This window comes from Plectropomus leopardus, chromosome 8, assembly GCF_026936395.1.
Source record: "Plectropomus leopardus strain MGB_pleo_1.0 chromosome 8, ASM2693639v1, whole genome shotgun sequence".
NCBI lineage: Eukaryota > Metazoa > Chordata > Actinopteri > Perciformes > Serranidae > Plectropomus > Plectropomus leopardus.
In genome coordinates, this window is record NC_142183.1 from 7,248,309 (window position 1) to 7,268,425 (window position 20,117).

At 37.6% G+C, this 20,117-nt stretch overlaps 1 protein-coding gene across 1 annotated transcript; it reads right to left on the reverse strand.

Annotated features, from left to right (window-relative positions):
- Positions 1-2,720: 2,720 nt before the first annotated feature.
- On the reverse strand, positions 2,721-19,762 carry qdpra (quinoid dihydropteridine reductase a). Its single transcript, XM_042493556.2, has 7 exons — positions 19,601-19,762; positions 19,421-19,513; positions 18,081-18,177; positions 16,644-16,784; positions 11,931-12,039; positions 7,036-7,119; positions 2,721-3,782 (listed from the first exon to the last, which is right to left on the reverse strand). The coding sequence occupies exons 1-7, from the start codon at positions 19,682-19,684 to the stop codon at positions 3,680-3,682; spliced, it is 711 nt and encodes a 236-aa protein (XP_042349490.1). The 5' UTR covers positions 19,685-19,762; the 3' UTR covers positions 2,721-3,679.
- Between the last annotated feature and the right edge of the window lie 355 nt (positions 19,763-20,117).

Genomic DNA, 20,117 nt, shown 5'->3' on the forward strand with positions numbered 1-20,117 from the left:
AATCACTCTATAGTGCTGGCATCATGGGAGGTAATGTATGCATAGACGTGTTGAATTTGCCTCGGGCCCTCACACACACACACACACACATACACACACACACACACACACACACACACACACACACACACACACACACACACACACACACACACACACACACACACACACACACACGGTGAGATGAATTGCTACGCCACCTAGAATAAATACATATCAGCTACAGTGAGCTGGGGCGCTTTGCTCTTTCCTATTAATCCTCAGCATGGTGATTTATTGCAGTGTGCTTGTCAACAGCCATATAGTCCCCTGGAAGTGTGGCCGGCCGGGATAAAGAGTGGAGTTTAAGACTAAGGGCCCAGCAGCTGCCCTGTAGTCTATTTATGTGCATTCTGGTCCATGCTGAAGGTGAATATATGGGTTGGTTGAACAACAACAACATTTTTGTGCAGAGAGGAATGGGAGTGTAAAATAATCTATTCGTCATAATCCAACTTTTAAATTGATGTCTCCCCAGATGTCGCCGCTGTAGAGATTTGCATTCGCCAAGGTGAAAGGCCTGGACGCTCAGCAATCAGCTCAGTGCAAGAGAGTGAATGCTAAAGGGCCCTTCTGCAAGTTAGTTTTATACAGTGTATGCATGGCAGTGCACATTCAGCTGTGAGCGTTAACTCATCCATTTGATTAATGCGACTTCCAGTGAAAAACAGACAGGCAGCAGCTGTGGGAGTCTTATTAGAGAGCACCATCTAGTGGTTTCTACTGGAAATTCTCATTTGAGTACAAAATGTGTACAAATCTGCATCTAAGAAATGATTTAACCCTGTTTGAGAAAATATGTGCTAAAAACAACATTGCTGAGCTGTTCTAGGAAACTGTGCTTAAAAAAAAAATACAAGCACATATTTTGTTTTTACATATTTATCTATTCGCTGTGAGATAACAGGGCTGACATACAGGACATGTAACGTACTGAGAGACGGACTAATGCATTGTTAGTTTTGGTCTTCTCATGGAATTTGTTGTAATTAACTGAATTTAAGGGCATCATGTGGGAAGAAGGTGACAAGGAGCATAACAAGAAATGGCCCCAAAATAGCAAGAAATGAGTGAAAGGTTACAAGAAAATCACCTAAGAATAAGTTATAAATAAAATAAATACAGCAAAAAAAGAAAACACACAAAAAGGATTTTAAGAAAGTACTAAAAAAAGAACTTTTTCCAGCACCTTTGACTAATTTTTGGCGTTTTGCAGGACATTTCTTGCCAAGTTGCTCATTGTGGTTTTTTTCAAAAGAAATCAAACCAATTTTCTCACATTTCAGAGGTTTAAATGTTTGTGAAAGGTGTCTGACTGCAGCACAAGAAACCTGATACCAATCCAGGTGTTAAAGGGTTAAATACCTGTACATCTGTTGTAATGTCAATTTTTGTAGATCATGTTATATATGTCATATTTTAATATGTTGTGATTTCGAATGACTGCTACCTTGGCCACATATCTCTTGTAAAGGAGATTTTTCTCATCTCAATGGGACTTCCTTGTTAAAGATAAAGTAAACGAGCGTGTGGAAAATCTCCAGCTTCATCAGGGTGTCTATCAGACATTTAAATTTATTGCTTTTCACTGAATTTAAGTCTGAATTAAGGACAGATTTTCTTCTCACGTTCAGGTGTTGCTGATAAGTGTAAAGGTAAACAGTATACATTATTTAGAAATGTGATTATTAAGAATAAGTTAGGGTTAGTGATAGCTTTAAAATATTTGTCAATGTGTTATTGACAAATAAAGCCTTACAAATTCATTAAGACTATTTAATGACATTTAAAGACGAATATTTTAAAAGAATGTTTTAGAAACTTTTATAGACTTGCAGATCTCGTTAATTCTTAAAATCCTAGGATGTGAAGTGTTTAAGAATCATAATAGCACATTTGATTTGGCAAGTTTTTTAACAATTACCCTAAAAATGATGTGACAGTTCTGCAGAACTGAGTCTAAAATTGAAGGTGGAAATGTGCGCATGAGTTGCTGCCTGTCTCTGTGTCAGCCTGGCAACCTGCAACACTGTAAAAGGATAAACACTTACAAGACAATGTTTGAATGAATGGATGTTATACAGAATTGGTTTTACAAAAATAGGTCAAGAGTTTCTAACTGAACCTTAATGGGTTTTTTTTGTTGTCAGTGGCTGTTAACAAGGTCAATAATAATTTTTGAACATTTTTTTGAGGCAACATAAAGAAAAGCCATTTCAGGTTTTAAGAAAAACAACAAAAAAGCCATTTTAACATTTACAATTCTAAGAAAATGACACTGAAAAAGACCAGCTGTGTACGAATCACTCACTGCCTCTATAGACAGACATTCAATAATTCATGGTAAGAAGTAAATTGAGATTTTGAATTATTACTGTAATTATCAACATTTTTGTGTCACCACTGGCAGGTGTTGTGATGCACAAATATGATATTAAATGTGAGATCATTTGCAGCGTTTTGCTAGTTTTTAAGTCACTATATTACACATATATTTCAAACTCAGAAATCTGACACTCATAAAATGGCGAGCAGTGAATGTAATACATTATACATATACAAAACTGTGATTCTGAATGTTTGTTATAATTGAAAGCTCCGGGACGGCCACTGAAAACAACCTTGAGCTGAGACTCTTCTCTGTTCCAAAGGTCAAGGATGAACTTTGAACCTCAAATAAATCCTGTTTTTTGGCTCATTTTATTTTGAATTTGACAGTTACAACACACGACTTAGAAAACCCACAAAAGGAGCAGGGCACCTTTTTCACACGGCGGACACCAAGGACACTTTGACTTGATAGCGAACATAAAATAAGGCCACTCCACTTCACACCGTATTGTCCGTTTGAGGGAAGAAGACAGCGGCTTTCTTCTGGGTTTGAGGTTTCTACAAGCAGAAGACCTTCAGGGATGACAAACAGCACAGACTAAAAGGTCTACAGATTTCACGTATAACACTGTCATGTGTTGAAGAAAATGTAGCTATCTGTAGGAGGTTGGTAATATGCATTTTGGAAAAAGGAGGAAATACTCATTATTTTGTCACCATTATAATTACTGTGTCAACACTACTGTGACACAGTAATTATAAAAGTGTGGTGTAACTAATTATGTATGCATCTTAATCAGTGACTGCTTCCTCAGTCCTGACCAAAAAAGAGCTACAAACACTTATCAATTTGAAATATTTCCCATTTAACACGCTTAACTGATCTTTGAATACGTCTTTAAAATTGTTGTGCAAGAGTGGAGAGTGTGTCCTCATCATAACTGGATGTACAACGCAGTCTGACTGTTGCTGTGGGATCATTTTAGGGGTTTCACAGCTAGATGGCGCTCTGATGCTGCATTTGCAACGACAGCCCCTCCTCCCTCGTCCTCCTCACCCCTCCAAAACAAACCCATCTAGCCTTCTCCTCTCCACCTCCTTATTTTATCCAGTTTCTCTCTGTCACCATCTCTCTTCACCTCTACACCCTCCAACTCTCTTCATCACTCCTCCTATCTCCTATCTCTAACTCTCCTTCCTCATATCCTCCTCCTCCTCTCTACCATCTCTGGGCTTCTCCATCTCCCCATCTCTCTTTCTCTCTGCCTCCCAACCCCCCATCACTGTCTCCACAGCTCCACTCTGTCCTCTACTGCGCCGCCACAGCCTGGGTTTCGCCTCCGGAGGTCTGCACTTGCATCAGGCTTCCTGAAGCAGGCCGGTTCGCTCCTGAAGCCCAGTCGAAAAACATTCTGCAGTAAAACATTGAAGTGGAAACATTATTTGAAAAGCAGATAAACAAATTACAAACAAATAACAAATTAAATTTGTTAATACACATGCTTAAATAAACACCTAATATCCTCTTTATGTCTATTCAAGACCATCACAGTGAATTTTTACATTAATCTGTGCAGCAACATATCATCTACAACTACGTGTACTATCATGGTACAGTATATATATTCAGTATTATTGTCATTTTGGGGTTGTCCTGGTGGCCTGGTGTTTTTAACGTATGCCATATAACCACAATATTCATATTCGCCCTCTAAATCCACCCAGTGACGAACCAATAAAGGGCAACTGCCCTTAAAATTAACCCTAAAACAATTATATTTGGTCCTAGTTGAGTTTCTCCTAATGAGTTCATCTCAGTGAAACCAGCAAAGTTATTATTTTTGTTGTCATTTTTAGTCGCAACTGTTACATTTAAAGGTATACAGTCAACATGAACAAAACCTGTCAGCCAATCAGAAACATGTATTTTCGGTTGCCATGGCACATCATTTACTTAGTTTAGCACTGGAACTGTGTATCGACTTTCATGCTATTCAGTGATGACTGAAAACTGTATCAAAACCTCCTAAGTACCAGAAGTTGGCAATGAATGCTTGGTCATTTTTGTTTATCTATCATTTAAAACATTTAAGCGATTGCCAATTTTAATCAGAGTTTGGGGAATTTTAGACTGTATTTTATTTTATGTATTTATTTATTTTTCCTTCCTGTGTTTGAAAGTAGAGGGTAAGAGTGAGGGGAAAGGGGGAGAGAGGGGATGAGATTAACTTTGGCTCCCAGGTTGGAATAAAACTTGTGTTGTTGCGGTAAGGATACAACCTTAGTACACACTTAGTACACACTCTACAAGATTAGCTACTAGGTGCCCCTGGACTGTATTTTATCTATGTAGGCTAAGTTACAGTGGAGCTGCACATTTTAGTCATTATTTGACATTTACTTTGGGGGGAAAAAAGGGTTTGTAAACAACCCGAGGTAAAGTACCAAAAGCTGCATATCGCATTGGCACCAACATTAAATATTTTCAAATTATAGCATATTTTTTGGTGGGCAGGCAGTAACTTCAACTGAGAAATTATGCATCTACAGCTTGAGTGAGTTCTCCTAATTTTTTAAAATGTAGAATAATAAATTTGACAACCTGTGACTCCAAAGTAATTATGTGCACTATAAATAACATCTTCACTTTACAGTTATGTCCAGGTTTTATGAATGAAGCTTGTCAGAGAACAGGAAAAGGGACAATAAAGCACAGAGTGCCACCTAACTTCATTTCCTGCCATCCAGACTGCTTCTATTTCTGTCCTCAGACCCTCATATGTTTCCTTGGGGATTATCAAACTGGATCAAATCCCATGTAATCTCCTCTGGCCTACACGCAGCAAAAACACAAGGACTCTTAGGACTCCCAAGACACTTTGTTTCCAATGAACTAATTACTTGAATACATCAAAACTTAATTAAAATTAAGTAATAAAGTCCAGGTATTGGAGGACTCTTTCAGGCATCTTAAAGCATTTATAAAATTAGGGAAACTTTGAAATTCTGTTCTTCAAATGAAACTGAACTTCTAGAAATAGTGAAAAATGGATGAATACAAAAACATCAATCTGTAGTTTACATTACATCTGACAATAACAAATCCATCTTTAGAAATAAAGGTACATACCAGTTATACCTCGGTTAATAAAAGTAGCTCATTAACATCTCAAACCACTTCAGTTGGACATGTTGCACTAAGTAAATTATTTATAATGTGGAATTTGATTAAATCTCTGGTGTAATCTATGTAGATTACATAAATAAGAGATTAAATGCCATACATAATACACTACACAGACAGAAAAATGTATGAGCAAGCAAGAAAAACAAACATACACAACTGTTTCATTAATCACACTGAGCTGTGGGACCAGCGTAGATCTATTTTGCTATCTCACGGTGAAATGTCACATTTTGATTCCTTTTTTTGATAATAAATTTGTCATTATTTTATGACCGAATTCCAAAAGCCTGTTTAAATTACACAGAAGATCCATGGTAGTTGATTACTATAAATTCATGTAATGTAAGCAATATATGTGATTTTAAAAGGAAAAACCTGCCTAAGAAAATTAAGATAACTGTTTAAAATAAATCTTTTCTCACCTGCAGCCCATTCGTGTTCAACTGATGATCAGGTATTTCTAGTAACTTTAATGTAGTCTGATAGCTGAAAACGTTTCTCTGATCCAAAGCATCAAAAAGGTAAATGTGATGTTTAGTGTGTCAGCTCCTCAGAATCAAAGAGCTTTTTGGAAACTCAACAATCAGAGAAATTCATTTTATCTGAACGCAGCAGTCTTAACAGGACATCATGTAACACAGACGCATGGAGACGTGTTTCAGAGCCAGTCGGGCCGGTTGTGATCAGAGACATGTAAAACGCCTGTGCATAGACAATGAAAGAATCATACTATTATGGTATGAGAATCAACTGGGAAAAACACAGTTGATCTTAGTTTGCTGTTTATGGGAAAAAACGAGTCAGTACGCCGCCACAAAAATGCTGGAACATTTAGATTATTGTTTGGACCTAATGTATATTTTATCATATAATGTTATTTTATGACTGTGTTGTTATATTCAAGTCAAGAAAACATAAATGGTGATTTATTGCGTTTTCAAGCTATGTGCTGTTAATTTCCATACACCCACCATAGATAAAACACAAAGATATGTGTTATCTTGTTAAGGGATTTTGGAAAATGAAAGGGGCTTCCCCCTGTAATTCGAAGATTCGAATCATCACTCAAAGACCCCTCAGCCAACTGAGATTCCTTTGAGTCGAGCAGCTGTTTTTTTTTGGTCAGTCAGTGTGCATTATACTATCGGGGATGTTTTGGATGTAGCTGCGGAGTGAGCGCTCCTCATTTTTACACTTCTCTTGGGTTTAGGCAGCTGCGGACTCAGACTCAGGTTACGAAAAGTAACGAATAATGTTCCATTTTTGCCAACAGATGCCCCTAAAGCATTAGACCTCATGCCCTAACGGCTAATAAAAACATTTAATGCAGCATTTCAGAATGTTAACATTTAAAAAATGACTCAAGAGCAGAAAAATAAAACATATTGTTAAAGTTATATTGATAAATACAGATATTAGCATGTTAGTCCGCTCTCTTCAGCCTCTAAATAAGACTATGAATCATTATTTGCACTCACTCTGCGATGTACTCCAGTGGTGTCCAGGAGCTGAAATCTGCATCAGGCATGAACTTCCTGTTCATCGGCGTATCCAAGGTAACCCTGTCAAATTAAGCCAGATGAAAATCAGGAGGTGAACAGCAGAGAGAGAAAGGAGAGAGGCAGACTGCAGCAGCTCCACACACACAGACCACAAACAGAGAGCACAGGGCTCATAAAGAAAAAAAAAAAGTCATCTGCATCATGTTCCTGTTTTATTATCATATTCATGACTTCAAATATTACTTAGCAATTCAACACAGCACGCTTTTGTCACCTTTAGTGCAACTACTCTAATATTAACATGCAGTTTGTCTGTGTAAGAGCTTAAAAACAACAAAACATCCTGACCTACTGTAGTATTTTACAACCAACAGTCACAGTGTTTTAACCTGTATACATACATTGTGCAAAAACACTCTCTACTCTGGCCTTTACAGAAATACACTCTACACAAAATGCTATACAGTGCAGTGTTGGTATATGATGGTACGGCTGGAGAAGGGGGTTGGGGGAAGCAGCCTGTAACAGAAATGCAAGTCATTGGGCTAATGCTGAACAGATGTGACAGCACGCCGTAGAGGCAGACTCTCTCCAGCCTCATTTTAGTGAAAAATATAACCCGAGAGAGAGAGATAGAGAAAGAGAGAGCAGGAGCAGGATACCCCCCGAAAACCCATTTCAGCTTCTCACGATGACGATGCAAAAAACCCACTGGTTTTAAATTCAGTAAGTGCACAGAGCAGGCGATGATGCAAAACCCACTGTGTGTGTCATTCATCTAAAACAGATCATGTGTACAACCAGAGATCAGGTTTATCCATCTTTTATTCCTGCAGCTTATCCTCACCTAACCCACCAAACATAAAGAAATGTGAAGCATGGCTAATTTTAAAGCACAAAAGCTTTCATGTCCACTGCTGTTACTGCTTGATTGCAGTGTTGGTGTAGTTAAAGGGGCACTATATTGCTCATTTTCAGGTTTTTTATTTTGTGTTTCTACATGAGCATGTTTGCAGCTATAGCTGTTACCTTTCATTTAAAAAAGAAAGAAAGACTTCATATTTTCTGAAAATGTCTCTACACTGACACAACACTAAATGAGGCAGATAAGTTGTCAAAAAAACAACTCATGTTCGTCTGCCTTCTCGACTGCCATGTAGTGCCTCTAATGGCCTTACTGCATGTGCAACAAAATAACCAATCAGAGCCGAGGACTCTCTAACGCAGCTGTCAATCATGTCAATCTCTGCTTGTGGACTGCAGTCAATCCATTAAAGTCGGCAGCGCTGATCCAATCTGAATCAAGATTCTGTTACTGCAGCGCCTCTTTGTCTCCTGAAATGTTTTCAGACACATATTGTAGTGTATGGCTTAGCTGTAAAATTACGACGTTTGTGACCCCAACATGTAAGAAACAGTTAAACAGGAGTACCAAACAGCACCCACCAGCCTGACCAACTTTCTTTCATCGCTTTTCATTTCCTGTTTTTGTTCTTTTATTTTTCTATTTTTTGTTAGTTTCAGGTAATTTTCTACATATATTTTAATTTTTTATATATTTTTTAATCTTGCTTATTTTTGGAAAATGTCTTATTAATAAAAATTTTAAATAACAAGAAAAAAATGTTGGAACAACATTATTTTTAATGATTAATTAACTTAAAATGTTCATAAATATGGTAATTAAATGACATGTTAATTTTATTTTAGATAATATAGAAAACGTAGTTTGAACAAAAAAACTTGTAAGAGTTATGAGCTTAAAAACTTCTAGTTATAATTATGGTAATTCAATATTAAATTATCATATTTATGAACACACATATTTAACTTCATTCCTCATAAAAAATATTTTCACATTATATAAAAGGAATTAAAATTATGTGCTGTTACCATAATTATGAAAACACATTTTTAAGTTGTAGTAGTACTAGTAAAAATAAAATTGGTCCAACAAATTTTTCCACATTATTTAAAAGGAATTCTAAAGTGTTAAGTTACAAAATGCCTTTTTTTTTTACGTGTTTTTGTGAGAAATCAAGCCACTTTGCTCAGGTTTCAAAGGGTAATACAAACACCCAAGTTTGTAACATTATATATATGCCTCCCACTAACTAAGGCTTGATTTTGTTCATGAAATCTGCCACTGGATATGAACTCTTTTCCGGAAACAATACCTAATAAATTTTAGAAGGAAAAAAACAACAATAAAATATAAAGAGCAGTGAGTGAGTGCTCCATCCAGGGGAAAAAGAAACACAGAAATCTCTCGTCTCTGTCATAAAGCATTACAGACCCTCCAGCTCAGTAAACATAAATGTGCAGTTTACAAGAACCATGTTTCAACGTCTGAGGCTATTCAAGTTCCAGGAAATCTAACAGTTTCCTTTTACTGCTGTAACTGACAACATACAGTACAAGGTTGTCCGGTGAAGCATTAAACTTTATCTTCTGTTCACTTATTCCTCATTTTAGTGTCTGCCCAAGGCCTAAAACTTTTGACTGCAAGGGCAATAAATATTACTGCTGCAACTGCCTATTGTTTTGTTGATGAGATGTCAGAAAACTGTGAAAAATGTTTCCCATAGCCCAAGGTGAAATCTTCAAATTTCTTTTCTTTATCTGTTTAACAGTCCAAAACCAAAATGTATTCAGTTTACTGTCATCAAAATACTATCAAATACAACAATTTTTACAACATTGAATAAAAATTAAATGAAACAAGTTGCTGATTATCAAAATCTGCAAAATTCCCTCTCATTTTATTTTTATTTTCCACAAATGCAGCGGAATTCAAATCTAAAACATCCCTTTGAGACAAATTAGATTTAGAAGATAAAAGTGGTTATTCCTCATAATAGGGGAGTCAAGTATCACATTTAACAGCTTTAGGCAAAATAAGTGAGACTTGTTTGCAGTTTCTGCTTATTTCCCTGTAGAGACTCCAATAAAAAGTTCGCTGTGGAATCAATACTCACATATGCATCATCAGCAAGTGGGTGAAATCTGCTGCAGCTGTGATTTTGTTTTCAATGTTGTAAAAACCCACAGGTGGAAATTTGAGCAGGTCCCCAATAAAATAAAGGTTTTTTTTGGCAAAGTGATGCATTAAACTCACGTTTGATGTTAAATGGTTATAAACCTAAAAGCTGAACAAATCAAATCGTAAATTTAAAAACTTAATTCACAAAACCATGTACATACAGTCTATGTATAAAACATTACAGTGTTAAGTGTCACATCTTGAGTTGAGTATAGAAAACACCAAATATTTGAATTAATTTTTGAATAGGGATGGGTATCGAGAACTGGTATTAATTGGTACTGGTATGTGATTGGGTAGGTACTTAAGTACCGATAAGCTCCAAGACAAATGGTGCTGCTATCGGTATTTAATGACATAAATTGTGCAACGTTAATTCATTCTAACCTGATTCTAACACAGCTGGCATACTTTCCCTCATGATGACGAAGCTGCCGGCATCAGGGGGTGACAGGCAAGATCAAGCCGTCGAGAATGTGGGCTCACTTTTCTAAAAGCCACAATGGTGCAGCTAAAAGCTATTTGTGTCAAAGGGTAGAATTTCAGAAATATGAAGCAGTGCAGCATCTTTGGCTGATTTAGCAAAGCAGCTAATGCTAACGTTAGTCCAGCAGTGGAGCCCTGAGCCCCAGTAGCCCCGATGGCAATGCTATGGGGAGTAGCAGAGCTAAAAATACTGGCAACACTCGTTAACGCTTCCTCCCCACTCTGCAATCGGACATTATATGTCCAGGTGGCATAACAGCGTGATATTCCCGCCTTGAACATGCAGTGTAAAGGCTCATGACAGGATCCCAAATGGCAGCTGCCAGTACAAATATTTATTCAACACAGCGCGTCCCCTGGACAGTGAAGCATCATTGAATCGTCACTGACATGAGTAAACACAGCATCAGCTGTCACAGAGGATGTTATGTCATAAGAAAACAGGAATGTCTGTCGCAATAATCTACATATTTGTGAATGTGGGTACATTTTATGAGGATAGACAGGCAGGTGTCAGATCTGTGCAGAGCAGAGGAACAAACACATCAACAGTAAATAAACCCACGACAAAAGTTTCACTCTTAGAGAGTTTCATTCACATGACGCCAATTTTCCTATGATTTTAACACAAATCTGCTGTTGACAAATGAAGGGAAAATAAGAGGGTGCATCCTCTGTGAGTGTTGATAGTGAGTTTACTGTGTCCTTTCAGATTTTGTTGTGTCCGATACAAAGACGCGGTTTGAATTGAACTGAAGTGTATTTCGAACACGTCAAAAAAGGAAATGAAGGAATAAACATATAAACATACACAAACATACAGACATATCAAGGAAGGAGTTGGAAGAAGTGCAAACGAATTAAATCCCACCCCTTTTCCATCACTTTTTGAAAAATAATTACCCCGCTTCCATTTTTATTTAGATTGAATTTTCTTAATTTACTGTATATCTACTGTACTATATATATAAACTTTATATCACTATATGTTAACATATCTAATTTGTTATTTAAATAAAAAGGAGGGCTAGAAAAAGGAAATAATACTACAAAATAAATAATTAAACAATCCCTGTGAACACCTGGTGACTGTCAAACCCCTTCTTCACCCATGTATGTCATGAAAATCATATCCTTGTACATCTTTTTAGGATGTATAAGATGAGATGTTAAGACACATTTCTGAACTATCGACTGTGACTAATGTGAATAAAAAAATTAAAAAAAACGAGCCCCAAATGTTTTAAGAGCTACCTTTTAGGCCTACTGATGGACGGTTTTAAAACATTCCCTCAAGACTAAATGTTTATCATGACCAAGTGCGTTTCCCTGCAGTACTTACGGTAGTATGGCCACAGCAGCAGCTCCTGATGGCATCCCGCTGTTTTTCGCTGCCAGACTCTGACACAGCTGATGGACAGCAGCTTTGGCCATGCCATAGCCCACCATGCCTGGAGGGTACACACAGAATATTTCTTTTAGCATCCTGGAGGAAAATTTAGTTTGCAGAGGCAACACAGAGCACATTGGATGCAGCACACACTACGCCCGGCCGTGGACGACATTGATTTAGTGGAGAGAGGTCAAGTGGAAAGAAACTGGAGAATCTATGGAGGGAACATCTTGAGACTTTTAAAGCAAACCAGGTATGTTTGTGTTGTATCTGATAGGAAGGGTGCGGAAATAAATCACATTAAATTAACTGACTACATATTAAAGCATCTCTAATTCCTTGTCTCTCTGGTTTGCTTTTTGGATCCATGTTTCTACATAAACTCAGCCTTGGATTAAGTTAAGATGTTTTATAGCTTCAGCATCTGGAAACAGTAAGAGCCTCCCCCCCGCAACATCTAACAAGCTTTCTGAAGAATGCTAAGCATCTGCCCACCCCACTAAACCAATCTCATGACAGGCTTACAAAGACCTGGCCAATAAGAACGAGGGGTGGTGACAGGGCTTTTATTACAAGCTTTTGTTTTTTACCACAAGAAAAATCAAAAGGGGCACGAGGTAATAAGGATGCCGGTCATGCAACAGCCTAAAGACAGTGAGATAAGCATGGGTTTGATTTGCTTTCATTAACTGAAATAATGCAGGCTACAGTCTGAGTGTAGATGCAACTCCCCACATTCAACAAACAAAATTATTCAACAGCAGTTTACTCTGATCCTGAAACAATTCAGACCGAGAATTAGAGACAACTCAATAAAACTGAGAGACACTTGAGAATATTTAACACTTATATTTTTTTGGCTCACATTACCTTTTATGAGCATGAAAACTATAAGGCTAGGCTTAATATAGCTGGGTGATTATTTAAAAAGACTTACAGCTGTGCAATTAAGGATTGGGATGCCCTACGCTATTTTTAAACACTTATATATTTTTAATAACTAGCTAAAAACTAAAGTAAATAATTACAGTATTACAGAGTAATATCATTATCAGTCAGAACATCTCCTGCAGGAAAGAAAATGGAGGGTTATGTTTTTTTGTTGATGTTGTTTGTATTGCATAAAGCCTGATAACAAGTCAGGCTTAGCTATTGGCTTAATGTCTAATATGTTACTAATGTTAACTGCTGTCCATGTAGAATGACCTAGATTAAATATAAAAATATCATATCATGTCATATAAAATATGAAATTATTCAGTAAAATATAAATAAACTGGAAACAGCTATCAACCTCTTGTTTAAATGCTCTTAGCAAAACAAAATGCAACACATCTTCTCAGTTGCTTCCATGTTCCCATTTTATGACCTCAAAACACATGAACACAACAGAGTTGGAAGAATGACTTCCCTACTCGGAAATGGTGACCTTCTGACATCACACAGCATAAAACTCGATTTGACTTCTGAATTAAAGTTAGGAGGCATCAAGCTGCTTGAACAGAACGAGTAACATTGTTTTCTGTGCTTCAAAACACTAAAAGTTATCTTCTGTAGAGCCAATAAACAGATTGGAGATTAAAAAGTCACATGGAGTGCACAGAAAAAACCCTCATGTCTGGGGCTCAACCCTGAGTTTTAAATCCTAAATCAAAGGTTAGGATTATTAAAAAGCCCTTCACGACGTTTCACAACCTGTTTTTTGTTGGTCTGTTACCTTTAAAGTTTGGTTTGGAATCTCAAATTGTAATTGGTGATCGATTCAGAGCAGGAAACATGGTTTTGTTTACTGGGCAGAACATTTACTCAATCCCCCAAATTATCTTACATTCTCACCTCTTATACTTGTGTAGGCAAGTATAAGAGGTGAGAATGTAAGATAATTTGGTTGCTGATATCTCCTGCATCTCCTAATAACGTTTCCCATGTTTAACTGGTTGTTCATTCATAAAACTTTAATTTACAAAAACCTTCAAAGTCAATTTGTTCTTCTGATCTACTTTTCTTGTTTCCGCGACACAGATGAACTGGATTTCCTCGACACTCATTAACTTTTTACCAACTTTGTTTGATCAAAGCTCGCAGTAGAAAGGATGAAGTACCTCTCAGCGGTGTTTGTTATATTTCTTAACATGCGGCTTTTGATATTGACTCACATTTAATTAGACCACACAGATAAGGGTTTGGGGAAAATAAGAAAACTTTCACAGTTGCTGTTTAAAATATAATCCTTAGAGAAGTCAGCTCTGCAGAGTTCCAACATGAATACAAGCTCAGCCAGAAGAGAACAATAGATTTTAGGCACCTTAGACCTGCATCAGTGCAGCTAACACACTCTGTCCACGTGGATAAAATGTGTGGAGCCACAACTGCTGAGTCATTCACCTCATAAGCCAGCAGCCAATGAGCCTGTGAGCTTTGTGCAGACTGCTGAGCCAGGGCTTTGTATTGCTGGAGTGTTGGATCTCAGCCCATCACGCTGTTAGCTCAGATAGAGAGGGAGACTGGACATCACATGGCACATTACCAAAGCCTCTCTGGACGCCACAGAGGCCAGCTGGTGACATGTTAACAATGGCAAACTCTGGGTAGATCTAAATTCTGTGCCACACCATCCAAAAATGCAAAGATAAGGCTTTTAGTGCACGCTCATTCATGCATTTACAATGAGGCGAATTTGTGATTGTGACAATGAGCTGTATGAAAACACTGACTTGACTTGAGGAACTGGTCGGACATGTTTGTTCAACTGTTTTCTTTTTCACTTCAACAGATTTTGGGTTTGTCTCATCATTAATGTGTGCTTCAACCCTGCCTCCTTACTTAGAGGCCAGAGGCCCCATGATACGATATTATTGCAAAACTTAAGTCACGATACAATATTATATTAATACGCTACCAAAAATTACTTTTTTTGGGGTAATATTATACAATACCATAAAATACAATACTGCCACACAAAAATATTGCGATACTTTATCATTTTTTTCTTTAACCCCAACTCCTCACAGAAGTTAGATCAACAAATCAGCGTTTTTAATACACAAATCTACATAACATGCCTTATAAATGCCTTTCCATAGATTCACAGAAATGCAGCTCTCTATCTTTGCTTACGTGTAACTCCTGCTTTATCTTAATTTGCTTAATATGACAAAGAAAAGCCATAAATTATCTATTACTGGAGACGCTGGAAATACTACTGTTTGATGTGTTTGTTGGAAGAAGGACTTTAAGTACAAAATTATTTTAAAGATAGCTGTAGAACTTTTTTCTGTCCATCATCGACTAAATGTCACCACCATTGTTTAAATTAAATAAATTCAGTTTACTTGTTATGATGAGACTTCCCCCTGCAAACAGTTGTATAAAGTCATCTGTGGCTCTAGGAAAGCTTTAATAATAATAATAATAATAATAATAATAATAATAATAATAATAATAATAATAATAATAACACATTTTATTTGTGGGCCGCCCTTAAGAGCACTCAAGGACACCTTACAGGAACACAATATAAAAACAACAAAAAAGTTTGAAAGAACAAAAGTGAAATGAGGCAATTAACAGATAAATTACAGCAATTAACAGATAAAAGATATAAAAGTGCAAATTAGAGTGAGTGAGCATTGCGGAAGAGGTGAGTTTTGAGCCTGGATTTAAATATGAAGAGGATGTGAATGGCGTGGATCTCAGGTGGGAGAGAGTTTCAAAGGAGGGGAGCAGAGCAACTGAAGGCTCTAGCTCCCATGGAGGACAAACGGGCAGGAAGGATGGAGAGGAGGTTGGCAGAGGAGGAGCGCAGTGATCGGGAGGTAGTGTATGGTTGTAGGGGGTCAGTCAGGTACAGAGGAGCGAGGTTGTGAAGGGCTTTGAGAAAGTCAAGAGGAGGATCTTGTAGAAGATGCGCTGGTGGACCGGGAGCCAGTGGAGTTGTCTGAGGATGGGTGTGATGTGTTCAGGAGAGGGGTTCTGGTAAGAAAACGAGCGGCAGTGTTCTGGACCAATTAAAGTTTGCCAAAAAGAAGGGAATTGCAGTGGTTTAAACTGGAAGTAACTAGTGTGTGAATGAGGGTGGTAGCACTTTGGGGAGTGAGCAAAGGGCGGAGTCGATTAATATTGCGCAGGTGGAAATAGAAAAAAATTGCTAATGAAATTAACAGCAGTCCTTTTCTATTCATTTGTTGTCTTTCGTTTATTGCCGTCTTTAATCTTGAACTGCTTTAATGGACCCACTCCTGTTACATTTTAATTATTCAGCTGGTATATAGAGTGAAACGAGTGAGCAGGTCTGGGTTGAGTCAATTACTCAAGGACACTAACGGAGCAGGGGGTGGCTGATGGACAAACCACCGCCTCCCAGAGCTCATCAGCTATTCTATCTTTTTCCCTCTTGTTTTGTTTCTCGGATCCATTTTATCGACACCTTTTCCTCGCTCTATTGTGAGATCCCCCCTCCCCATGTCTCTGATCAGTGCGTCAATTCCCCGGTCAGAGCCCTGCAGTGCTTTCTATTACCTACATTATCTGAATTGGCAGGCTGTACAACAGAGCCACATGCCCAATATAGTCTCCAATATATCAAAGTCTGCCTGCACCCCTGACGTGACACACAGCCCAACCAGGTGAAGAGAACGGTAAACACAAACATGTGTGCCTTACCTCCAGTGCCTGACAGCGCTGCTTTGGCTCCGGCCAAAGTCAATAGTCCGCCTGGTTTTAGGTGCAGAGCAGCGAGGTGGCTGGAGATAGTGGAGGTCCACACACTCTGCTTCCACATCAGATCTGTGTTTTTATATAAATCTAAGAGAGACGGGAATTTATTAGTATTTGGAGCGATCTAAAATGACAACATGCTTATTCTACAGATGCATCACCTTCTTTGGTTCAGCGTCTTGGGAAATATGCTTGTTTGCTTTCTGACAGAGTGTCACATGTTCAGATCGATAACACTCTCATGTCTGTACGTTCAGTAGAGTGCTTCAGGGATGACTTTTTTCTGTAAGCTGACAAAAGTCATCGTCCTGGTTCCCTCATCAAAAAGCCTATGTGATTTTTCCCACCAGATTTTGGATTATTACAGAAAATAAACTCTGTGGCAAACAAACATTAATATATTTTTTTACACGTTTTGTTCAGTGAGATAATCTTCACAAATGAAAACTACCTAAATACAATCACTAGAAATAATAAGCTAACATTAGGCTATAAACGAACAACACTACGGTCACATGACAACGAGGCTGTAAAGTTGTGTTTGAGATGATGACAATCTGTAGTCTCATTTAGCCACTTGTTTGCAACCACAAATCTAAAGACAAAATAGCTTCAAAAGTCACGAGTGTCGTATTTACTGACATATTTTATGTTGTAAAAAAAAAACGTGCAAGTTTCTCACCGCATCTAACGTTTTCCATTAAATATCACCATTTCTCCTGATCAGCTCATCTCTGAGGTGCAGCTCCTGCTAATGTGTGCTTAAGGTTTTTCTCCAATACCTGAAGATCCAGATGTTCAGATGGTTTTTACTAAGACCCGAATTTAACGCAAAGGTCTCTTCCCTCCAAAACAAAAGGACCAGGTGGTTTAAACCAGTAAAAACACCAAATAAACTAGTTTCACATAAATATCAGTGTTTCCCCAATGCTGTTTGGCACAGCAGGAGCTGTAACAGAGCTGCCACTAACATTTGCTCAGCTTGTTTCTCTGAAAGCTTAAGATCCAGATGTCCAGTAACTAAAATTCTTTATCCTATAAAATATAAATCTAAACCAATGAACAACCAAGATCTAAAAGTGTATCATAAAATGTGGCTAAAACTGGATAATAAATCAATTTACGACAGCTTCTATTGGTCAAAATCACAAAACTGACACGTGCAAAGGGGATACGACGCCACTGACAGATTTCTTTGAGTTTGAACATTGTTGGAAATGTTTGGGACAATGAAAGTTCATTACTGAAAAAATATGAAACATTGGTCTGGTCGTTTTTAGACATTTTAATGTTTAAAATTACATATATCTTTAAATATGAATGACTGTAAGAAACAAATGGCTGATGATTAATGTTACAACAAACAAAAGGTTGAACTCTGACCTTTGGAACTGCAGCTTCCTCCCGCCCATCCTCCGGCCACACACAAGATGGCATCCACCTTCTGTTCCCCTAGCAACTGGGCCACATCTGCAGTCACCTGCACAAAATGAGCGATAACCATCAACACCGTTTCCATACAGCCATGGGGGCGGATACCATTTAAATGTCAACCACACAGCAGCTGGAAATGTTTAATACACACATTCTGCGCTGCATTCACATCAACAAACAAAAACAAGAAATATGGAGAAATCATTAACAGCTGGTGATAAATGATTGATGGATACATTGAGTTCTTTCAAAATGTGTTTTTTTTTTAAACAAACAAAAAATGCAAGTATGTCCCCTGATAGGATGTGAACTGCACAAACAAATTATGCAAATTGGCTGAATAAAAATATAAAAATGTGTTAATATGCTTTCCTGTATGCAATAAGAATATATTAACTACATTAGCTATTGTTTTACACAATTTAATTTTTTTAGGGACTGTTCTCTATTTATAAGGAGTGGGGTGGCTGAGGTGCGACTTTTTTTATACCCTCTCTAAATCTACAAACATTTTCCTTGAGCCTCCCTGAGTGACTTGGAGAAAATGCATGACCCTCCCTTCACCATAAACTATTTGGTAGATTTTTAAATCTTACTCTTTGATGTTTGGGAATTAAAAGTTGACGATAGGTTGAGTTGATGGGCGGCGGTTAACCTTAAAAAAAAAAAAAAGGAAACCATTGTTGAATTTTCACATTCAGTGACATGTTCACTGACCAACGTTTGACAAACACTTCTGTCAGAACAAAACAGAACCAAATCTGAAATTAATTCTCATTAAATTTCATAAAAATCACTTTCCTTTCAACATGGCTCTCATTGAAAATTTTGCCACAGATAAACTGCACAAACCAACCAGCATGAATGAAACATTTACTTTATTTCAACTCAGGCACTTCCTCTTAAACTTTCAAACATCAAACAGCGAGTGTTTAAGATCTGATAACTAATTTATGTTGTACCAAGGGTCGTGCATTTTCCTCAATATTTGCATCATAAAATAAATTAAAGTACCAGAGAAAATCACACTTAAATTACAATTATTACATTTGCCAACTTTTTCTCATTCTTTTCCAATGCGACTTGAACGCAGCATTAGCATACACATTTTCTATAAACACTGCAAACAAATCATATTTGACAGCTAGTGGATTTATACCAACAATCAGACTTTAGCTAACATGTCGTAGCAGCGTCACTGCTGCCTCTTAGCTCATCGGCTCGTCATTAATGACACAGAAACATGAAATAAGTGTTATTGATGAAGCTAACAGTCCTCTGCAGCTCACCTGTCCTGCCTGCTCGGTGAAAGATTCACTCATCTTCACTATCACGTTTTCGTTTGCCTCCTCGTTTGCAGCCATGTCGATGCAAGCGACCCACTGTTTAATAATAAAAACAAAAACATACAAGTTAGCTCCCGAGTTAGCTTGTTAGCATGTGTGTTAGCACAACCTGCTGTCACTCACCCATCCTTTGGATTTGAAATGTTGGACACACTTTGAGCCCAGAGCTCCTCTTCCACCATAAACGATCACCCGGTTAGCAGCCATGTTTATGCTCTGATTAGTAAAGCAGTGTGAGGGGGAGCAGAGACAGAGCTGGGGCTAAAATATACCGACAGAGAAGAGGAGGAGGAGGAGGAGGCGTTTCTCTGCTTGTGCAACAGGTCGGTTGGTCTAATGCTGCTTTCACAGACTGTCGGAAACACCACCATTACAAAGTGAAACCATGTAGTCTTTGCGTTGACCTAGTTTTTTTGTATCTGTAATTTAATTTCATACAATCGGTTGCTGTATTATTGACCTTTTTGGTCAAAACCTGTATTTGATGAGACCAAAAAATTATATATACGGTATATAAATGAAAAAAAGGAAAAGTACTCAAGCACGTGTCTTTTTATTGACAACATGAATATATACAAAAGGTAAATTTAAAAAAAAAAAACAAACATGTAAAAACGTGTGTGTAACCCGTGTGACTTTC